The following is a 21,576-nucleotide window of genomic DNA, read 5'->3' on the forward strand; positions in this document are numbered from 1 at the left end:
GAGTGAGCATAGATCTGAACATAGGTTGTACATAATGGTGCCGGAGACATGACCAAGTGAAACCAGTGTCTGTGCGGCATTCTGGAAGGTTTGCCATGCGTTGGCACCACCTCCCTCGCTGCATTCCACCTTTGGTCGGGCGCGCGATAGTTCCCTTCGCTGACACCTGGACATCCTAGATCGCTCACTCTTCTAGGACACACCTTCGATGATTCAGTAAGGGTACCACCAGCCTTTGTGTTCTAGCTGGTCCGCAACATGTACCCATTCAACTTGCTGGTAGGGCAGATTTCTCAGTCCCGAGTGTCACGCATGCACGCGATCCGTAAGCGGAGACGACCAACGATGTGAGTGGTTGAGCTGTACGATCCGCCTAAGGTCATTTCCCACGGACTATGGCCGGTAGTGAGCGTACGCCTGTGGTGTGGGGCTTTCACGTAGTAGAATGCCATATCCAGCTGCACACCGCTGTGTCAGCCCATATGATTCAGCCCGATCGCGACAAGAGAACCCAAGTGGGCGGGCAGACCAGACCAAACCAAGCTCTGCCAAGATTCAGCCCATAGTCGACCCATGGTGTGCGACAGACAAGCAACACTCGCAGGGATCTTGGCTCTTCGATTGCTTGGGGACGATGACATGACACATTCCATGTCGTCGAGTGGGCGTCGGGCAATAGTTAGGATGCTGTGGCATTGAGTCCTTCAAAGGCAACACTCTGCTTGATCCCAGGGCCGCTGGCAGCGAGAGCCACGGAGCTGTGGCGGACGAGGAAGTACGCGAGAGGGAATGTGGCATGATGATATCTTGGAGTTGCATGAGAGGTATGGACCTGTCGTCCGCATTGCGCCGAATGAAGTGAGCTTTGTCGATAAAGCGGCGCTTGTCCAGGTGTACGGGCACAGTACTGGGTGGGACCAGGAAGGTATCATTTGCGCGGCACAATCCAGGGACGACATCTGCTGATTCTCTTGACAGATTTCCTGGTACGATGTCTGGTCCATCGCTGGGAGCGACAAGACACACATGGTATGGTGTTCCAGAGTCGGTGGTTCTATCTCTGGTGCTAACATTTGTTGCAAGGTCTTCAGCGTCACGGGACCCGAAGCGGCATTCGTTTCTCCGCAAACGACTGGCCACTACCTACTCCATGTCAACACTGCTATCCCTCGAGCCGAAGATGCAAGAAGTGGCAGACGTCATGTGGACCAGACACTCCATGCCGTGGCAAAGCGAGGCGGGATCGTCGATGTCCAGGATGAAACCTCGCACTTCGCCTTCGACATCGTCAGCAAGCTGGGCCTGGGCGAACGCTTTGGCTTCGTTGACCAGTCTGCAGTCGGAGTTGACCACATTATCCCTTCGGTCCATGGGTTCTTCTACATTAGCGCCCTTCTTGGGTACATCCCTGGGCAGGTATGGTGGGTGCAGAACTCGCTCTCGCAGAAGCTGCTCAAGGCCTTCGCTCCGCCTTGGATGAACGGAGCAGCGAGCTTCAGAGCGTGGACAGACCAGCAGGTCCGGAATCGCATGGATGAGGAGAGGAAGACTAGTGATCATGATCGAGACATGCTCGACCACTTCGTTGATATGAAAGGCTTGAAAAGCCAATTTGCCACGGCCGCGGAAGTCCAGATCGAGGTCGGGAATCTAATCGGCGCCGGAGCAGACACATCAGCAATTGGTATCGCAGTCGTCCTCGGTCAATTGGCTACACATTCCGAAGACTATCGCCGCATACAGCAAGAGATCGACACAGCCTACACAGAGCATAACGCCGATAAGTCGTAGTCTCTAGCCTTCAAAACAGCATCAAAGCTGCCATACTCCAAAGCTTGCACCAAGGAGGCGATGAGGATGCGTCCAAGTATCCTCTAGCAGCTTCCTCGGGAGGCACCCGCTGAAGACATCGAGATCGCCGGCCACTACATCCCTAGCAGTGCCACGCTTTCAATGTCCCCGATCGCGCACAATCCAAGTCGAGAGATCTAGGGCCATGATGCAGACGAGTTCCGCCCAGGCCGCTGGATTGTTGGAGAGGGATACTCGAGTGAGGAGTATGTGCGTGAGATCGAGAAGTATAGCGTCTTGGTGAGTGGCTCCAATGTAAGAACACCAACACAAAGCTAACCTCTTAGTTCGGATTCGGATCACGGACGTGCATTGGGAAGCATCTTGCCCTTATCGAGGTCCATAAGTTCGTCGGGCAGTTCGTTCGCCACTTCGACTGCGAGCTCGTCAACAAGGAAGTGCCCTACGTGCGCAGGTCGCAGTGGTTCTGCTTGCAGGAAAATTTGCTGGTGAAGCCTCACGAGCGTCATCGGAGTAAGACCCCATAGGAGTCTTGTCAAAAAGCGCGAATAGGTAGAGACATCCTAGGCTGGATTGCAACAGGTACGAGGAAGGCCCAGTCCGCTGGTTCGGGCTTCCATGCAATTAGGGCTCTTTGGACTTGGAGTGTGTCTCCTCTAGGAGATCAGCGATAGAACGCAGTACGGTCCCCATCCGGGCTGTGACTATGAGACAGTTTTAGCATCAGCCGTTGCAATCATGATCACGAAACTCACCTCCCCAGACCCACTCATCACAGAACAACGAGAAGAAGCGTGCTACTGCCGCCGCCATCGAACCCTCGGGCTCGATATTGCAGCCCTCATGCTCAAGCGTAGCAGCGACGTGGTCTCGGAGTGCTTGCTCGCCAGACTCTGTGTCAGTACTGCTCTCGTGCAGCCACTTTGTAAGCAACAAGACCGAATCCCAAGCAGCAATCACATGTTCGAAACTCCACACGAGACCCGCCGTCTTGCGGATCAGCAATATGCCACCTCGGTCCTGGAAGACAAAGGTTTCGAATACGTTCTCCACGGCAGCGAGAGTTGCAGGAGTGCGAGGTATGGGCTCTTGGATGTAGTCACGCATAGCAGCCGTACTGGCAGCAGTATCACCTCGCAACATAGCTGATCGATCGGTAGTCGCCAGGGCTGAACATGAACGGCTGTATGCAATCCGAGAGATCGCGCTTGCGTTGAACAGAAAGTCTGATCTTGGCTCGATTGACCCCGTCAGAGGTGGCGCACCATCTTGTAGTAGTCGCCTGGATGCTGAGAGGCCGTGAAGTATGCTCTCAGACCCTGATCCGCCGAAGCTATTGGCACTATGCCATGTATGGACTGAAAAAGCGTGCATCAAAACCGTGACCGCAAACGTTGAGCTAGTCGGCAGATGGGCTAAGGTGGCATGGTCATCGCTGCAAAGCACCTCGACAGCCGCCTTGATTGTAGGTGATGGCTGCGCGTCGCCAACCGATACCTGCCACTCAGCCGCCGTGGTCGCCCACCACAGTGTGTCGTGGCACGAAAGCTGAACATCACCATGCAAGGGGACCGATACGCCGGGTCGGATACCATAAACGGCCGTCGACAAATTGCACGCGACCCAGATACCGTGAAGTAAGCGTCGATGACTTTCCAACCGCAACCAGCCTGACCAGCCGATCGAAGAAGCAGGCAATTGGCTCTCACGCTGTACGTTGCGCGCTATACTGTGATATGCATTGGCCAGTCTACCCTGCCTCCCAATGGCATTTTCGGACACTTCGCGATTGCCACTAAAGGCACCGAACAGCATCAGGAGGAGCAGGGTCCTAGCATCGGCTAATTTGATGGTCTGTATGTTGTCGACAGCTGCGTCCGGTGAGGCGAGATCTCCGGCGTAGAACAGATCGGCGCATGTCTGGTCGGATACGAAGGTGGCATCGGGAAGACTTGCTTCTGCTGCAAGGTACAGATATGTGGCTACCTTGCGCTCCAGACGATACAATGCACCGATTGCCGCCATTGCTAGCAGTAGCTGAGGTGGTTCATCAGTGTATTGAAAAGTCGGCTGATGGATCAAGGGCAAGTGGACGTTGAAGGATTCGAAGTAGGCTGCTAAGCATACGCGGACCAGGTGTGTGCTGGGAGGGTTTGTGTTATCGATGAGAGAGGGACCGGGAGTGTGGTTGAGGAGGTCCTTGACCACAGACTCTGGGACAACGGCGGCAGATTCTTGATCGTTATTGCTCATCGCTGCTTCACCAGAGCTGGAGGCTGTCGGATCCTCTGCTGTCTGCCTCATGACGGTGGCGTTTGCACTCTGCGACGGCTGAGTCACGGTCCAGTCCCAAGCATCTGCGCCATCGCTCGGCATTCGAAGTGCTGGATCCAAGAACTCCTCGAAGCCATTCGCAGAAGGTGCTGCGTAGTGTTCAAAGTTCTCGATGGCTTGTGTCGATGGGTATGTCGGTGATACCGTGGCCGCCAAGGACTCGATGCCATCCCAGGGCTCATTGGTCTGTGGCGAGAGCACATCGTTCATGCCAGACTTTCCACTGGTGGGACTAAGATGGTTACTCGCAATGGCCGTGCTCGGTCTTCGCACACCGGTGGGAGATCGTGTAGGAGAGCCATCGTTGGCGTGCAAAGTCTTTTCGTGCCGGGTGACGAGATCTCTGCGTGCGAAGCACTTTTGACAGAATCGGCATTCAAACGGCTTCTCGTTAGTGTCTATATCTCGATCAGTACTGTCGCGAACATCATCTGGTATTGTGGGCTCAGCTCACGGCTCCGAGAGTGTCTCTGCCAATGTTCTCTCCGCTTGAAAGACTTGGGGCAGTATTCGCACTGGTGCTTTCTGATCCCAAGTGGGCCATCTCGCGCGTCTGTCATGGCCTTTCCGACGAGTGTGGAGGATCAGCCCCATCATGTGACCGGCATGTCTGGTGGACTTACAAAAGACTTCGACGTTGCTCGAGCGTCGCGTTGAGCACAACCGGCACCGGTGCTCCTCGGGATCGTGGCTGGAAGTGCCGCACATTATGCACGCTAAGAAAGTGGAGCTGCATAATTGTGAATCGTGCCGTGATGAAAGTGGAACACGTCCTTTCGCGTGTGTACAGCGACTGAAGAAAATGCTAGACTACAAATGTGAATAGCGACTCTACGACTCGCCTGGGAAGGCGACATCTCGCAGACGGCCTTCATGTCAGACGCGTACGCATCTCGGCCAGCGGCTGCTGCCGAACCAAGCATAACGTACCCTAGCCTGAGGCATCTAGTGTTGAGGCAGCGTGCTTGAAAAACCACCGGTACAACGACAACATGGTCTACAGGCGAGTTTGTAGCCTCGTGGTTATAGAGTTGTGTCACATGTAGCCATCTCATAATGCTTGCCAACTTTTGCGCTACAATATATATATATATATATCTGTTGAAACCACTTCCCGAAGGATGTGACTATCAACCAGTCCACATTGGCCCCGTCCTCCTGACCATCGCTTCGACGTGACAATGAAACTGCGAACCGCGTCGAAACAGCCATGATCCTGCTCCCAGAGCATTAATTCAACGCCGAAAGCTATGCAAGAGACTCAAGACACAGTACCCTTTGACCCATCCCATCCCAACCCCCAGTCCTCACCCACCCTCAAAAAATCGCAACAACATTCGGCGGACTCGCCACACCCCCAGGCACATAATTCACCTTCCTAACCAAAAAAACCCCTCCACCTCCCCTGCTCCTCACACTCCGCTGCCAACTTCTCCAAATCAAAAAGCTCCCCAATCGGCATCCCCCGCCCCGCCAACATGACCTCATGCAAATGATACTCCTCCTGCGTCGGCTACGCCTCCCATGACGGATGGTCCCCCGCACACGCTGAGAAATTCTCCCACATGAACGCCATCATGTCTTCGGATTGCTCGACGCCTGTGAAACACAGGAGTGATTCCGAGCGGAGAGACTCGAGAGAGGGGCGGGAGAGGAGCGAGTAGGCGTGGAGGTAGCCGGTGCGGAGGAGGAGGAGGAGGAGGATGATGTCGCCGTGGTGGATTGGGGGTGTTTTTGGGAGGCGGCGACTTGTTTGAGGGTTGCGGCGCTGATGGAGGCGGCCGAGAAGGCATCGTTGTGGGGGAGGTTGTTCTTTAGGCGCCAGGTGTGATAATCTAGTAGGATTCCGCGTCCTACAATGCCTTTCTCCGCCCACGCGCCGATTCCTAGGTTATCCGTCTTCTCGACCCCGTTCCGGCCGTGGATCTCATCCATCGTCACACCATTATACAACACCCCCTCCTTCTGATACCCAAAATGCCGCACCCCATCCCACTGGGAACTACTCTGCGTATTGAAAGTCCAGACATCATCATTCACAATCCTCGGTGATTTCTGGTACGCGGTCTGCTCGGAACTTTGCCGGCCGAAGAAGGGCAGGCGATGGGCCAGTCGAGGTTTATGCGCGTGCCGGTGCGGATTTCGGAGGCGGCGCGCGCGACGACGGCGTCGGTGAGGCGGTTTAGGGTGCCGAGTTGGTCGGTTGGGTCGTAGAGGCCCCAGGCGTTGTGGTGGGGGCCGGATTTGTCGAGGGGGAGGGAGGAGAAGGGGGGGATTGGAATGGTGGTGGTGGTGGTGGTGGTGGTGGAGGAGGACATTGTGGGTGATGGGAGGACCTTGATGGATGGGATAAGAGGTGGAGCTGAGAGGAACTTACTGTTGTGCTGTTTGCCTATAATGAAGCTTGAGCTTGGGACTGTTGCATGTCGAAAGCCCCTCTCGTCGCGACGGCGATGTCGCTGTGTGAGAGCTGGAGATGAGGAGTGATGAGTGGGGAGCGGAGAGAGCTTGGCCGAGCATGGCATTTCCGCTTAAAAGTTCATTTATCCGCCTATGTCTTCATTCAAACGAGACGTTACGTTGAATCAAAATAGATACTGTAATACATCATACTGGCGATTCTATTCAACTCCTCAGATACTCAGCAACAGGCTCGCGCCACACGACACCTCGCTTGTAAAAATCCATCTCGGGCACGTTTCCCTGCGACAACCCTTCCATCGCCTCTGCTAGCTGCTCTGCATAGCCGTCCTTCTTGACGTCGGCCAGAGTGTATTGATACGTCTTGAACGAGAACACCAGGGCTTTCGTCTTTGGAAGTCGAAACAAAGTCTGTCGTTCTGAGCGCAGTCGGCAGTGTTTGATCACCACCTCCTTCCGTTGTCGGAGGATGTCATCTTTCAGGTTCTTGTCGTCGGACTTTGTGTCGTCCACGTCTTTCTCCTCAGCATACATGTCCGTCTTCCCGTTGGCATAGAGGTGGTTGCCGCCCTCTGTGAACAACAAGGGGTGCGTTGTCAGCGCCCAATTCGAGCGTTTCACAGCTCGCCCGCATTCGATCTTTGCGAAGAAGCGATCCATCGACTTTTCAAGCTTGGCCTTGTAGCCCGGCACGGGAGTGTGAGTTTCAGAGAGCGGTAGCCCAAGTTTCTTCTGTGTGCTGAAACCAGATGGGAAGCACGTCACGAATGCCTCCAGGTGGTAGATGGGTGAGCCATCTGCCGCTGTTGAAGACGGCAGAAGGAGCAGGAAGTCAGTGTCGATGTGGTCACCCAGGGTACGTAGTGCTGCCATAGGTGATTTTGGCTGAGAAGGAATGGTTTCGCTGTTGACGGTGTTTAGTGTGCCTTTTGCCGTTCGATGATATATTCCTGGAAAGCGCTTTGGCAAGAAAGTGTTGATCATCCAGTCATAGAGCTCAAGGACTGCCGGCTCGCAGACATAGTTGCAGCGTAGTGTGGCATCGGGGTGTTCGTCCATGACAGTGCGGCGGGTCTTAATTCGTTCGGCGTAGGTGTTGTCCATGGCCAAGATGTCTGAAAGAGATATGTTCTCTAGCGCTATACCAGCTTGTGTCAGTCGTGAACGCGGGGTGCGCAATGTTGGGTGCATGCTTACCCATTGTGAGATGGTACTTTGGCTTCAATGGCGAGTTCCTTATTGGCGATGTTGTAGACCAATCGAAGTCTTGCAGAGGTTCGATATCATGGTAAGGGTCCTGTTCGGGAGGTCGACTCTTCTCGTCAACATTGCCTCTCACTTGCTGTATGTCTCGCGATCGGATGATATGCCATAGGATGTATAGCACAGCAGAGATGGCAGGTAAGAGACAGACCACGATCAGGTCCATATTGCCGGCTAAGCAGTAAGGCCGTGGAAGAAGCTGATGTCGGCAGCAGCTTGACGATCGACTCCGAGACGACTCTGCCTTAGAGAAACCTGTTGACTTGCTTTGGTCAGAGTTGAGACTGTGCGACCTCCATGTGTTGATATGTATCTGAGATCCAGTGGCCAGAATGTGTGTGGAGTAGTCGGAATGACGAACAGCCAGTAATGCGCGGCAGCACAGCTCGAGCTCAACGCCTGCAGCTGCCGGAAGTGGAAACACTGTCCTCGCGTGTGGAGCTTATCTTTACTGTGACGCTCTTCGCCTTTGCGTTGGCCATTATTGCGCTGCCTCCGCTACCTTAATGCCACGGCCGTCGTGTCGCACAAGGACTCCGCGGCATCAGGCTTGGACGGTGCGAGATGAGCTGTTCCGCCAAAGGATAGGCTCCAAGATGTCCGAGCAGTGCTGCGCGACTGAGCACTGGCTGTGGTACATAACATGTGCAAAGATTGCTGTCGAGAAGTGAGAAAGTCATGCCGCGTGACTCCGTACGCTGACAGGATCTGGTCGAGTCGATAGTCATCCATGCACATCAGATCGTCAATAGGTTGTGGAGCCAGGAAGTCATTTGGGTAGTATCCGTTCGAGCATACCATTGGATGTATCTGGTGGTGCGATCCAAATGCATGTAAGGAACCATTCATAGTCAATGCCTCCATGTTGCGTCTGCAACGTGTTAGCGGCGATTTCCGTTGTGGCAGAAAACGTTTAATCTACCAACCTTCTGATCATGTCTTCCGTGTGATAACGAGCACGTATGTCGATGTCAGGCGCAAGAGGCATTCGTGGTGGTGCTGAGCGAAAACTGCTAACACCAGGTCCGAAGTAGTCGGAACGAAGGGCATCGCTATAAACGTGTTGTCCGGACATGGCGTGAGCTCCGTAGGGACTCCTGATGTCTGGCATGACACCAATAGGAGAGCCTGGGGCGGAACGAAAGGACGAGTCGTCCATGAAGCGGCGGCCGGAGTAGGCAGAAGCCATGACTGGGAACTGATAGCGGCTCGACGAATACACGGCATCGTCTATGCGGCGGCGACGGATTGCCTTTAAGCTGAACTTGCCCTCTCATTTTGTCCAACCATCGCAGCTGACCGGCCGTCGGACACAGCTATCTGGCAATGACCAGTCATGAGGTACATTGCAAGAATTGCTCGAAGCAGCACGATCGTCAGATGTAACACAGTCTTGCAGGGTAGCGATAGAGCTGCATGAATGCCTTTGCCATCTACCGGCCGGGGGTGTAACGAAGCGGAGAAGTTCGTGTGACGGAACTGAGCTAGTTTCAAGCTTGCTCGCGTGGGATCGAGAGGTGATACACGAAGGACTCGTGAGGCGTAGGATGTGGAGGTAGCATTCAGGTGACTCGCGGCCCATCAAGACTTTGGCCTGTCAAGACCTTCGCCGACCGTCCTGACTCACCCGTCAGGCACTGTAGTCAAGCAGATCAGAAGCTGACTATGAATCGTTCTTTCCCATTGATGCAAAACTGCCCTGGGCATTCATGCAGCTTCCCGTACAATGGCTACAGCTGCCAGGTTGTCGGCATCCGAGGCAATAGAAGGTAATAGGTGACACCTCCGCTGCCTGTTCGGTGGTCTGAAGTCCCGGAAGTACTGGTATGTGCGGCCTGGAGCACGCCCTGCTGGCTGTCACATTGAAGCGTAGTCGAAGGCAACGTGTGCGACTGACGTCAAACGACAGATGACCGGAGGTGAGAAAGGTTGCTAAACGAGCGAACTTGATGCCTCCCCTTCAATACCCATTGCGAGCCAGGCTTGGCAAGTGAAGTTGTGTAACGCTTGAACAAACATAATCAGTCATGCTGCTCCGCCCGCAGTTTGGAGGGTGTTCGCGGAATGGTGCTGCTGTTACTCCGCGTTTCCCTGGTGGACATCGTCGAAGTGTCATGGTCCGAAGTGCGTCGCGAGATTCCCGGAATACTGATCCTGCGCTTATGTCCGGAGGGACGTTCGTTGATGCTTGGAGCTCGAGGCCGCTGTCTACCTCGTGCTCGCCCTCCAATGACTGGCAGTTCGTACGTGGCTGCTCGCCAGAAGTACAGAAGGATGTCGTATACTATGATGAAGAGCCAGGGGCCGAAGACCAAGAAGGCAAATAGCAGCTTTGCAACATCTCAGCATTTATCGCAGGTGTCACAGCATTCCATTGGGTGGCTTACGAAGAGTCGGACGAGCCACGTTTCAACCGTCGAGAACTGCTCCGGCAGAATCGACAGCCAACCCATTGTGCCGAAGACGTGCAATGCTTGAAGGGAGAGTTCGGTCGTGATGATGTTGTTGTTGTTGTTAATGTCATTGCGGCTCAAGAATCTCAACGACATGCTTCATCGTTACAGGGATAGATTTAGGTTGAGCAGGGTCCCCGGAGGCGCCGGCAAGCGCGAACCACAAACGTGGCTGGTGGGGCTTGGCCGCAGCTTCCAACGCGACTCTCTTCTTTCATTCCACCACCATCGCACTGCATCGTCACTGCCATTCTGGCCAATGTCTACCTGGCCGCAGCGAAGAGGCGTACTGCCAAACGACACATCTCTTGTTCGTGCAGTGCTTCTCATGCAGACGCGATGAGGAACAGTCACCCGGGACCAAACGCAACGCTGTGCGGTTTCCGTGGTGTTCGCCCTCTCTGAGTCAAGCGGTAAACAATTTGTCCTATCATCTCACAGCGGTATAGACATTGGTTCATGCCAGAGGTACAAGCTGTGGCTCAGCCCCGCCTCTAGCCAATGGCAGACGCCGTTCACATGCTGAGAGCTCCGGGCGGAGCTGCAACTCAGCTGGTGTGCCAGTGGAGGGGCGCCTCGTGACTCCGCCTGAGCCTCTTACGTCTGCATTCACAGGTAGGCTCGTCAAAACGTTTACAATGCTCTGAATGTAGACAGGACAGCGTCATCTACCCAGGTCCTGGCTCAGCTTCACCGACGCGGCCGCGCCGTCACCAGAGTCTTACACAATGGACAACCCGAAGAACTTCTCCTGGCCAGTTCTGGCTCCAACGAACAGCTCGCGCTCAGGATCACCTCATCCAGCTGGTGCCTGCGGAGAGATTCAGAACGACATTTCTATCGGACACGGCGACCCGAACAACAATAATCTTGCCAGAAAGGACAGCTTTGAGTCTCTTCGTGCAGCGCATGACCTATCATCCGAGGAAACAACCATAGGTGCGTGGGAAGCTCCACAGCCTCAAACACATCCCTGATTCCAATCGACCATAGCAGCAGCAGGAAGGAAGAAGGAAGGGCGCGAGGCGTTGTTGACCATCTATCATAGAGCTGGCTGTGTTGGCGCCGACCGCTCTTGTTCTAACACATTTCCAGACCAGACATCGCCGAAGCGCAAGATGCACCACGTGGGAAACAAGTCCCCTTCTTACATGTCGCGGTCGAGTCCCTTCAGCATGGATCCACCACCACAGAACGGCGAGCCTCACAACGAATGGTCCTTCCTGAGCTGGTACCCAAAAGGCGATGCTACCATCACATACCCGAACGACGACGGGGGATCTGCGGTCATACCTGGACTACATAGGTCGATCATCGAAGAGCGCTCTGAATTGATTGCTCAGGCATTTGAATCATTTCGCGAAGGGCACCAATTGCATCTGGACTGCCTCGACTCGGCCACAGCACTTCCTCTTGTGAGATATCTCTACACTGGATCTTACGCACCAGCAGGGAACCACTACGAGGATGTACCGACTTCACTGCTACTGCATTGCAAGATGTACCGCCTTGGTGATCTGTTCGACCTTGCCGATCTCAAGCAGCAAGCTCAGGTGAATGTGATCAGACAGTGCGAATTCGGCTGTTCGAGTCCATCGATACCCATTGACCTCTGCGAGGCTGTCGCATATATCTATAGGGTCCTACCAGAACACACCGGTTTGCTCGAGAACATCATCTGCTACTGCGTGACTTGCTTCCTGCGGCACCGCTTAGCTCAGGACCAGGAGTTTCAAAGTTTGGCCTACAAGCTGCGTCCTTTTCACCAGGATCTCTGTAAGGAGAGCATGAAGCGCGAAGCGGACGAAGATGACAGTGAGTAGACAGCATCCCACGCATAGAGACATTGCTGACGAGTTGAAGCTGCGGCCGCGATTATCCAGATGCCGTTCGAGCCCTACGTACCACAAACCTACGCTTCCCGTGAAGGCGTGTCCCACGATCGACTTGAGGACGTTGTGTATCACTTCCACGGCACAGAAGACGAGGGCGAGTTCAAGAGGCGCAAGACTGAAGAAAATGGGAGACCCAACACCACAACGCTGCCGATGCGCATGAAGCAAGGAGTGAAGCAGGAGGATGCTGCAGAGGACACATGCATCACCGCTTTCATGCCTGCGCAGCGCGACAATCGGAGCCGCAGCAGCCCAGTCAAAGCAGATTCCTCTTCGGGCAATGTCACACCAGAGCAGATCAAGGTCTTCCAGAAGGAACATCCTATGTTGGCGAAGGTGAGACGCTTCGTCGAGGAGAGAAATGGACGGAGTCACGACCACTTCGCCCCGGCTAGCAACGAACTCCCACGTCTCGGGCGACCAGGATTGCCGCTCCTCACCAAACCCATCGTAGGCGAATCGCGTCGCAACGCCTCGCATGCCCTCGCAGACTATCAAACGCAGTTGATGCTGCTTGAGCAGCAGAACAAGCAGCGTCTTCTCAAAGCGAAGGAAGAGCAGCAGGTTGACATGCTAGAACAGCAGCGAGCAGCCGAGCGAAACGCTGAGCCTCAGTTGGAGAGCACGGCTAGCAAGCTGGCGGCGCCGACAACCGCCAGCAGCGATATTGTGGTGATCAAGACAGAAGCAGAAACACCAGCGCAGATCGAGGATCTTTTTCTCGATAGCTTCGAATCGGACTCGGAGTACGAAGTCGTAGCTCGACCTGCATCAGTCGAGGCGTTGAGCAGCTCAGACAGCGAGCCCGATGCGGACGCTGTGCTTGTCGACACACCCTTTGCAGATTTTGTGCCGGGATCCCGAATTCCGGACTTCACTGGCCCTGTAATGCGCGCGTGTGGAAAGCAGAGCCGGGACGCAGACAGCAATTCTGACTCTGACTCTGACTGGGACATGATCTGATGCTTCCTCACAGCAACCAGAGACTGGAATTTTGGCAAGATTACAGCTGTCCACTTTACGACCTATGAAGATATATTGAAACAAGAACGAGCTTGGATGAGTGAACGAAAATCTGCAACGAGAATGTTGACGAGCGTGGCGTTGGGGATCGAGGAAGATACGGCACAACGATGAGCGAGTCAAAAAGTCGTTATATAATGGGTATCTATTCTATCATGCGTTCGTATATATTCATGCATCCCGTCTTGAGTCTGTCATCTACTACGACTGTCTTTCCCTGAAACTGGCGATATTATATCCCCCCTCGACGACTTCGACGAGGCTTTCTCATTATCATCCTCCCCCGCCCTCATTCCCAAACTCTTCTCCACATCCGCAGCACTCACCGCCTCCTGATCATCCCGTCCATGAGAATATTCATGCCCATCATGTCGCGTCTTCTCAACATTACCATCACTCCCCCCCCCCCGCCCCAACCGCTCCCTTCCCATCCCCTCTCAACCCATTCCCCAGTTCATCCGCCTTCCCATCCGCACTCATCCAATTCCTCTTCCTAACCCCCGCCCCGCCATGCCACCCCACCCACCCCTCCTCCCACGGCCCCCTCGAAACCGTGACCCCCAACGCCACCCCAATAGCCCCCACACTATACCTCCCACTCGCGCGCCCACCCCCCCGTTTCAAACAACTCCGCCCCCACCGCCGTGCCTGCCAACTGCCCGGCAAACGTAAACACCATGGACGCGGTCTTTATCCTATTCCTAGCTTTCTTTCGGCTCGACCGTGAAGATGGCGGAGCGGAACCGCCGGCGAGTTGGGACGGTTGTACAGTACAGTATCCCGAAGTCGTTGAAGATGGCTAGGAGCACGGGCCCCGCGACGCTGGAGGTGCCGGTGTAGGTTCCGATGTTGATGCCGAGGAGGCACCGGAGCATGGCGAGGTAGACGGTGGAGAGGGGCACGGAGCGGTCTGTGATCTGTTTGGCGTAGACGAGGCCGAGGCACATGGTTGCGATGCCGATGCCGATGCCGATGAGGGCGGAGAGGCTGGTTGCTAGGGGGGGTAGGGGTAGGGGTAGGGGTAGGGATCCCCGGCGAGGAGGAAGGGTAGGGCTGTGCAGAAGGTTGTGGAGGTGGAGGAGACGAAGGAGGTGATGGGGCAGGCTTGGACGAGGACGGGGTGGCGGGGGAATATGGGGGGGATGGAGCGGAGGGGTTTGAGGTAGGTGAGGCTGCCGGGGTTGGTGGTGGGGGGGTAGTTGGGCATGGAGAGCCAGAGGTGGGCGAAGATGAGGTATTGGAGTCCGACGGAGAGCCAGTAGATTGTGCGCCAGGAGGTGTATTGGGTTACGACGCCGGAGAGGAGGCGGGCGAGGAGGATGCCGAGCATGAGGCCGCTGGTTACGATGGAGAGGGCTGCGGCGCGCTTGTGAGGGGGTGCGAGGTCGCCGACTAGGGGCATCACTAGTTGGGGGGTGACGGTCATGACGCCGGTGATGTACTGGATGGCGGAGAAGACGTGGACGTTGCTTGTTATCGGGAGGCCGATGCTGTGTTTCGAAATTATCAGCACATTGCATCCTTGATCCCTACGGAGTCCACGTGGGTCGTCTTCACTACAGTACTTACCAAACCGTGGCCGTAGCGAAGACCAACGTCAACACAAATGGTCTTCGCGGTAAGAGGTCTCCCAGCGGACACAAGAATAACAGGCCTGTAGCATATCCCGCTCGGGCCAGTGTCGGGATGTTGGCGACTTCGACATAGCTTACGCCAAAGTCTCTAGCCAGAATGTTCAAGATGGGATGATTGTAGTACAGGTTGGCGACTGTGAAAGCGCCAGCAAATCCAAACAGAATGTTGTGCCATATGTTGAATTGAGGAGGGTTCACGGGGTCCCATCGCACATGGGGCGGGCACCAGTATATGGTGTCGTAGATACGACTCCGTGTTGAGGGCTGGTCATAGGATGTAGGAGTGATGTTATCGTCTGATGTTGTCGCTGGATGCTTCTCATCAACTTCGGGGCCGGTCTTGCAAGGGTCCTGGGCCGGATCAATTGACTTTGGGCCGTCGCTGGGATGATGACGCAGATCATGGTTTGACATGGCAGCCATGACTGCTAGGATCGTGCAGGAAAGTTAAACATGCTTGAGGAGGATGTGAAGACGAGGACAAGACGGATCAAGTGCGCAACAGTGGCGAGCCGAAGTCCTGCATGTTGAATGCACATCATCACCGCTCTGTGCTCTGAAGTGGCCGAATGCCGGACGAATGTGTGAGGTGACGGTACACCAAGTCCTTCAATGTTCTGTCTGCCTGTGTTGTATCAAGTCATAGAGTATCGCTCAAGCTCGGTATAGCTTGCCTCACCTTTCCTACTGCTCGAGCTGACGCTGAGATATTCCCTAATGATATACTCTTCGCGGGAATTCAAGTTCCTTCCAGAGACCGCTGCACAACATGTTTGTCCTGCACCTACAAGGCTCTCTTGACATGGCGGTGCGACCGGTTCACTTGCAGACCACACTGCCGTCAAGCTCTTACATAGGTGCAGTGCCAACAACAGAACAGTTGTGGAATGTGTTGAGCGGGAAGTATAGAGCAGGCTCTCAGCACAGTCACACTGCGTAGACGGCGTGTATTTTGCAAAGCTGGTCCCAATTCGTCACAATTGGCCTCGATAACTGCCAACCAGATGGCAGGATTGTCATCGGACACGTCCCGTGTGCAGGTGTAAACGACTCGACTCCAGGAGAAAGCGAGAGAGTTGAAGCGCCTGTATTGAAGCCTTGTGCTGAGGTCAATAATAATGGCGAGAGGATGCGGGCGGAAGTGGCACATGCAAGTACCGGGCAATTGAACGTGCCCTTCACATGCAGAGCCTGGCCAGGCACATGGTGCTGTCATCGAATCCGTCCATTACCTGTAACATCTGCCAGGGCCATTTCGCATCCTCAGCATCTCGCAAGCGTGCGGGTAAATGATATGTCCCGGTCGTAAGAGGATTTATTCGCGCGCTTGCGAGATGCTGAGGATGCGAAATGGCCCTGGCAGATGTTAGTCCAGGAGGAAAGTGCAACCGTGTTCAATATTTGATGGTGCTGAGAACGTGGGCATGTCAAGCCCGGTCCATCAAGATTTCATGGTCATTTGATTAGATAGGACTGCCATGCGGCCTGAAAGTGGAGGGGGGCGAGATCCGTTTTCTCCGAAACCATCAAGGGACGAGTTCCACCAACAACACCCATCCCCGCATATTGTCCTTGCTCCCACTCCTCCCGCAGCATTATCCTCCGTCACCCGGCTCGGAGAGTAAGCGCTCTGGGATAGCCCTCTATAGAGTCGGCATTGACCTTGAGCGATCGAGAGCAACTCCGAACGGCGTCAGACATCCGGTCGCAACAACGAAGTAGCAAGCACAACGCGCTCTTCTCGCCGGTGGGTGGCGTCCTGGCCAGCAAAGCAAAGGGGACTTCCTGCTCATCGGATGCTTCCTCAGACATCAACAGCCATGTTTGAATACGTCGCGAGCAGGTCACACCTAGCGAAATCTCGAGGGCAGACGCCAACTCACTCGACATGTTATGGCCTTCTTTGATGTCAATAATGGACCATCCATGAAGCAATGGTGACCTTGAATCAGGAGAGCGTCTGTTTTGATCTTGGCAATCTCTATGATCAGCGCGCTATGAGATTTGGTTCAAGCAGAATGGCAGATCTGCCGAGCCTAACTGGTCCAATGGGAATTCCCGCACCTCACAGTGTCACAATGCGGTGCCTGTGGTGCGGCTGCGCCCAACACCATGGCATCAGGACTCTTCATCACGGTTGAGACGGACCTGCAGAGCACAGATTGCCACATTCCAGTGCCACCGTTCACGCATTCTCATACAGCAATACGGCAGCGGCGGTTCCAGGCAATTCCAGACGCCCTCGCTTTCAATCCCTTTGAAGGTTTCCGCGGGTTAGTGGCAAAGAGTCAAAGACCTGGTCCGCGCGATCAGGCTGATTAGAATAGACTGAGTAGTACGGTACTAACACAGATTAGCGCAGGTACCGCCGGGCAGCATGATGCAAACGACTCCAACGATAGCATCCGCCAAGAGCCGTATCCGTATTGAGTACAGTAGTACCTTGTCTCGCTTGAAGTATAATAGAACCGTAATTTAGATCACGAAGGAGTGCCGGTATAAGACAGTGTGCACTGCAACATGCGAGGTGCATCCTTCGCTCTTCATCCTGCAGCAACATTACATCAGCAGTAATACCGATACACAACACTCGCTACACCCACAAAACACACTCACTTCCGCAAACATGCTTTACGCCGCAACCACACTCGCCCTCGTCGGCGCTGTCTTCGCCCAGGAATACGTTCCCACCGCCACTCAGGGCAGCGACTTTGGCGGTTCAATCCAGTGCAACCCAGCGCGCTCATCCTGCGTCGAGGTCAGCGGCACTCTCGTCCCAGCACCAACCAACGGCGCTGCCTTGGGTGGTCCAATTCAGTGCAACCCAGCACGTTCGTCCTGCGTCGAGGTCAGCGGCACTCTCGTCGCAGCACCAACCAACGGCGCTGCCTTTGGTGGTCCAATTCAGTGCAACCCAGCACGTTCGTCCTGCGTCGAGGTCAGCGGCACTCTCGTCCCAGCACCAACCAACGGCGCTGCCTACGGTGGCCCAATCCAGTGCAACCCAGCGCGCTCATCTTGCACTGAGATCAGCGGTACTCTCGTCCCAGTGACCACCGCCGCACCATCTACCCCAGGCAGCGGTTTCGGCGGCCCAATTCAGTGCAACCCAGCTCGCTCGTCGTGCACGGAGATCAGCGGTACTCTCGTCCCAGTGACCACCGCCGCACCATCTACCCCAGGCAGCGACTTCGGTGGCCCAATCCAGTGCAACCCAGCTCGCTCGTCTTGCACGGAGATCAGCGGTACTCTCGTCCCAGTGACCACCGCCGCACCATCTACCCCAGGCAGCGACTTCGGTGGCCCAATCCAGTGCAACCCAGCTCGCTCATCTTGCACGGAGATCAGCGGCACACTTGTCCCAGCATCCAGCCAGCCTACCGTGACCGCTGCCATTACCACCGGTGGCAGCAGCTACGGCGGCGCAATCCAGTGCAACCCAGCCCGCTCGTCGTGCATCACCGTCAGCGGTACCCTCCTCCCAGCACCAACCGGCGGCAAGAACGCAACCGCCACCACGGGCAAGCCAGCTGTCTACACTGGTGCTGCCGCTGCTCACATGATCGGTGGATTCTTGGCACCAATCTTGGGCGCTGCTGCTGCGCTGTTCTAAGCGCACGATGAGGAGGAAGTCGACAGATGGATGGCGATAAGATCACGACGACAGTACGCATGTACGATGACACAGACGTCTTGCGGAGGAATAGAAGGATCGATAGGCTTATTGATCCTCTTGTGTATTTAGCTTTCAATATACCTAATGACTTTGGACCCCGCAGCCACCATGCCTTTCTATCACGTTGTCTGACCGACTGACCTGTTCCGCCCAATTTTTCGACACACATTGGGTAGAGCTTCGTTTCCTGTCGTGTCTGACGTGGAGAAGATGACAGACAACAAGTCTCTCAATGTACAGCAGATTGTTCATACCACTGACCATGCTCGAAGACAACCCTCCTTGGCCTGCGGGGATGTCGTGGACTAGAGGTCGCTCAACTACGCCAGACCATTCGCGATCATCTCTCTCATACCACATCACCAACGACCCACAGAATGTCCCACACACAGCTATACGACCAGAACTCAACCTCACCCATATCCTCAACCAGCCAACCCAACACCCCCCAACCGGCTCTCCGCGACGACCTCAGTCTCAATCTCAATCTCAACTCCCCTCAACCCGCCGTGCACGCATATCCGCGGCCCTGACGTCGTATAAATTGACGGTCCAACAGCGGAATTTTCAGATCCTGCAAGTTCTCGTCGAACCATACGGAGGAGGAGATCCAAGAAGCACGTATCGCGCCAACTCATACGGAAGAGGAGGAGATTGAAGAAGCACGTCTCTCTATGAGCTCGAGCTGTTTGAATGGTATCTACTCGGACTGGGATCTAAAGAGGTGATTTCGCTCCGCGAACTCCTCCACCCCGAGAACCGCGAGGACAGCGAGGAGCTCGTAGAATCCCGTGAACTAGACGGCGTAGAACCCCCCCCCCAGTCCCAGTCCCAAGCAGACGCAGTGCGAGGCTGGGTCCCACATCATCTAGTAACGTCTCCTTGAGCACCGTCATGCCAGAATCCTTACCCGCCCCCAGATCTGGAGTATGTCATGACCCTCGCTCGCTCGCTCGCTCGCGAGCGGAGTTCTCGGACCACTGGCTGGTGAAAGCATCGTTTGTGGCCTGAGTTTGTGGGGTGGTGGGGATTTCACTACATGCAGTGTGCACTCTGGACTCATGTGAGTGAGTGAGTGAGTGAGTGGGAAGTTGCTGTTGCTGTTGCTGTCGGTGTCGGTGTCTCGATGGGGAGGGGGGGGGGGAGTGCGAGGTGCGGGGTTTGTTTTGTTCTGTCGGGCGAGGAAGTGAGGAAGTGAGGAAGTGAGGAAGAAGGATGGGGTGAGAGAGACGGAGCGGAAGGAGAGAGTGGAAATGGCGACGATACTGTATCCAAGAGTCCTTCTGGGCGTCGGAGTTGTACGATTCTATCGAAGAATTTCTAGCGTGGTATGCGCGTTGGCGAGGGGAATTTGGATTGGAGGTTATGCCGGTAGGGCAGTATCTTTGGAGCGCCGAGGAGGTTGAGGAGACGGAGAGGTGGGTTCGGGGTGAGGGTGGTTGATGTTGATGGGATCGTGGCGATGGCGTGCAGGAAATGTAGATTCCTGGTTGACCTCTGCTACATCGGTGTTTTTGATGAAATGGATAGCAGTCTGTACCCTGCAAGACGGACGAGGATTGCGATGGTGTACTCGTCGTGAGCAGCCGTGGCAGCTTTTGTTGTCATCATCATAACATATCATATGGCCAACTGTCTGCTCCGAATGGGTGCCAACATCTCAAGTGGCCAGTTGCCTGACAGCATTGTACATTGTGCTATTTGCACAGAGCTGCGATCGAGGGGTCTATATGTACAAGCTGCCGTGTCCCGCCATGAGACATTCGTTGGTCTCGGGGTCTCGAGGAGGCATTGTCGCGTGTTCAAGAGCTGAGCCGCGCAGGACGTGATACTCGGGTTCTGCGCGGAGCTATTTCCTGCAAGACCAGCCTATGATGACGCCGTGGCGACAGGCTTCTTCGGCAGTACCCTGTTCACCGTATTCGTCGCACTCGGGCTCGCCGTTGCCGACTTGTACGCCGTCGCCGCCTTGGGCGCCACACCACCGCTCTGTGTATTCCCAACCGGCGAGCTCTGCCCTGGGAAAGTAACCTCCTTCAATGGATACTTCAGATCATCATCTTTTCGCATCCAGTGCTTCCTCCTCTTCTTGGTCACAACGTGTTCCACCATCATCTCTTTACCCATCTCCGCCATGAACTTCCTGATGAAGCGAGGATCCCAGAGCTCGGATGCGATGCCCAAATCCTTGCAGCAGCGCATGAGGGCGTTGGATTTGCAGCCTTCAGTGGCGGTGGGGATGCCGTCGGGGTCGAAGTATTGTTGTTCGCCGCGGGCGATGCTGATCAGTCTGGGGAGTGTGTTAGTGAAGTCCGTGTACATGTCGCATGATTGATCGCACCTTCCGCCAGCGACGAGACCATACTCTCGCGTAACGATGTTGCCTGTGACTATCGTCTCTCCGCGTGGCGCAAGCCCCCATCCGCCTGGTCCGAATGCCTGGTTCAGGATGCGGCGGTACTTGATCTCGGGCAGGTATACAATGCCATCTGGCTTGATCTCGATGTCGTTGAACTCTAGGCGCTGCTGCAGAATGTCGGACTGCTCTTTGGCGAAAGGCGCTGCGGAGAGGCCATGGAATGATCGCGTCCAGTCGACCTGCTTCTCATCCTCGCCGAGTACTGGCGGTGGATCATCCAGGCCTTCCGTCAATGATCGCCGTGGTTCCGACTCGTCTGACGGAGATAGCTCGTTTGCGACTTGCGCTGTGTTCACTGCTGCTCGCGATGGGGATGGGGTCGTTGGCGCTGCTGCTGGTTGTTGCCATCTCCGGGCAGTCGTCGATACCGCGCGCGATTGGAGTGCCGCTCGCCGGCAAGCTCGATGTACAGGGTGTCTGCATAATGGCGCTTCTACCAGGGCGACGAGGCCAGCGACGGCGTGTCGCGATGCCGTCCAGTTCATCACGTGTGTGCTCGATCACTTTCCGTCGCTCGGAACATTGGAGTCGACAACTCCTGGTCGCGCAGCGGAATCAGATCCGATGTCCGTGCTCAAAAAGATGGCATGCACTTGGACAGAGCTCGCATGACTGGACATATCCTGTTCGATACCATCCATATTGT

At 55.2% G+C, this 21,576-nt stretch overlaps 12 protein-coding genes across 12 annotated transcripts; 4 read left to right on the plus strand and 8 right to left on the minus strand.

Annotated features, from left to right (window-relative positions):
• Window positions 1-1,026: 1,026 nt before the first annotated feature.
• CLAFUR5_10740 (uncharacterized protein) lies at window positions 1,027-1,791 on the plus strand (the record flags this gene model as incomplete). The annotated part of the gene is made up of 1 exon (XM_047909888.1): window positions 1,027-1,791. One exon carries the CDS (start codon window positions 1,027-1,029, stop codon window positions 1,789-1,791), a length of 765 nt encoding a protein of 254 aa, XP_047764576.1.
• Window positions 1,792-2,436: 645 nt separating this feature from the next.
• Window positions 2,437-4,706, minus strand: CLAFUR5_10741 (Transcriptional regulator; the record flags this gene model as incomplete). Its single annotated transcript, XM_047909889.1, has 3 exons — window positions 2,437-2,516; window positions 2,568-4,544; window positions 4,601-4,706. The coding sequence occupies 3 exons, from the start codon at window positions 4,704-4,706 to the stop codon at window positions 2,437-2,439; spliced, it is 2,163 nt and encodes a 720-aa protein (XP_047764577.1).
• A 757-nt stretch (window positions 4,707-5,463) lies between these two features.
• On the minus strand, window positions 5,464-6,464 carry CLAFUR5_10742 (uncharacterized protein; the record flags this gene model as incomplete). Its single annotated transcript, XM_047909890.1, has 5 exons — window positions 5,464-5,524; window positions 5,565-5,659; window positions 5,690-5,894; window positions 5,969-6,153; window positions 6,225-6,464. The coding sequence occupies 5 exons, from the start codon at window positions 6,462-6,464 to the stop codon at window positions 5,464-5,466; spliced, it is 786 nt and encodes a 261-aa protein (XP_047764578.1).
• A 307-nt stretch (window positions 6,465-6,771) lies between these two features.
• On the minus strand, window positions 6,772-7,996 carry CLAFUR5_10743 (uncharacterized protein; the record flags this gene model as incomplete). The annotated part of the gene is made up of 2 exons (XM_047909891.1): window positions 6,772-7,706; window positions 7,765-7,996. The coding sequence occupies 2 exons, from the start codon at window positions 7,994-7,996 to the stop codon at window positions 6,772-6,774; spliced, it is 1,167 nt and encodes a 388-aa protein (XP_047764579.1).
• Window positions 7,997-8,599: 603 nt separating this feature from the next.
• On the minus strand, window positions 8,600-9,019 carry CLAFUR5_20320 (uncharacterized protein; the record flags this gene model as incomplete). The annotated part of the gene is made up of 2 exons (XM_059463156.1): window positions 8,600-8,701; window positions 8,753-9,019. The coding sequence occupies 2 exons, from the start codon at window positions 9,017-9,019 to the stop codon at window positions 8,600-8,602; spliced, it is 369 nt and encodes a 122-aa protein (XP_059319072.1).
• Window positions 9,020-9,851: 832 nt separating this feature from the next.
• CLAFUR5_10744 (uncharacterized protein) lies at window positions 9,852-10,283 on the minus strand (the record flags this gene model as incomplete). Its single annotated transcript, XM_047909892.1, has 2 exons — window positions 9,852-10,160; window positions 10,218-10,283. 2 exons carry the CDS (start codon window positions 10,281-10,283, stop codon window positions 9,852-9,854), a joined length of 375 nt encoding a protein of 124 aa, XP_047764580.1.
• A 1,118-nt stretch (window positions 10,284-11,401) lies between these two features.
• Window positions 11,402-13,141, plus strand: CLAFUR5_10745 (uncharacterized protein; the record flags this gene model as incomplete). Its single annotated transcript, XM_047909893.1, has 2 exons — window positions 11,402-12,098; window positions 12,147-13,141. The coding sequence occupies 2 exons, from the start codon at window positions 11,402-11,404 to the stop codon at window positions 13,139-13,141; spliced, it is 1,692 nt and encodes a 563-aa protein (XP_047764581.1).
• A 761-nt stretch (window positions 13,142-13,902) lies between these two features.
• CLAFUR5_10746 (uncharacterized protein) lies at window positions 13,903-14,148 on the minus strand (the record flags this gene model as incomplete). The annotated part of the gene is made up of 1 exon (XM_047909894.1): window positions 13,903-14,148. The coding sequence occupies one exon, from the start codon at window positions 14,146-14,148 to the stop codon at window positions 13,903-13,905; it is 246 nt and encodes an 81-aa protein (XP_047764582.1).
• A 47-nt stretch (window positions 14,149-14,195) lies between these two features.
• Window positions 14,196-15,258, minus strand: CLAFUR5_10747 (uncharacterized protein; the record flags this gene model as incomplete). The annotated part of the gene is made up of 2 exons (XM_047909895.1): window positions 14,196-14,691; window positions 14,771-15,258. The coding sequence occupies 2 exons, from the start codon at window positions 15,256-15,258 to the stop codon at window positions 14,196-14,198; spliced, it is 984 nt and encodes a 327-aa protein (XP_047764583.1).
• Window positions 15,259-16,947: 1,689 nt separating this feature from the next.
• CLAFUR5_10748 (uncharacterized protein) lies at window positions 16,948-17,265 on the plus strand (the record flags this gene model as incomplete). The annotated part of the gene is made up of 2 exons (XM_047909896.1): window positions 16,948-17,108; window positions 17,193-17,265. The coding sequence occupies 2 exons, from the start codon at window positions 16,948-16,950 to the stop codon at window positions 17,263-17,265; spliced, it is 234 nt and encodes a 77-aa protein (XP_047764654.1).
• A 196-nt stretch (window positions 17,266-17,461) lies between these two features.
• CLAFUR5_10749 (uncharacterized protein) lies at window positions 17,462-18,448 on the plus strand (the record flags this gene model as incomplete). The annotated part of the gene is made up of 1 exon (XM_047909897.1): window positions 17,462-18,448. One exon carries the CDS (start codon window positions 17,462-17,464, stop codon window positions 18,446-18,448), a length of 987 nt encoding a protein of 328 aa, XP_047764655.1.
• A 1,932-nt stretch (window positions 18,449-20,380) lies between these two features.
• On the minus strand, window positions 20,381-21,415 carry CLAFUR5_10750 (Mitochondrial genome maintenance protein; the record flags this gene model as incomplete). The annotated part of the gene is made up of 2 exons (XM_047909898.1): window positions 20,381-20,801; window positions 20,853-21,415. 2 exons carry the CDS (start codon window positions 21,413-21,415, stop codon window positions 20,381-20,383), a joined length of 984 nt encoding a protein of 327 aa, XP_047764464.1.
• Between the last annotated feature and the right edge of the window lie 161 nt (window positions 21,416-21,576).

The sequence above is a fragment of the Fulvia fulva genome, chromosome 7 (assembly GCF_020509005.1).
Source record: "Fulvia fulva chromosome 7, complete sequence".
In the NCBI taxonomy this organism is placed as follows: Eukaryota; Fungi; Ascomycota; class Dothideomycetes; order Mycosphaerellales; family Mycosphaerellaceae; genus Fulvia; species Fulvia fulva.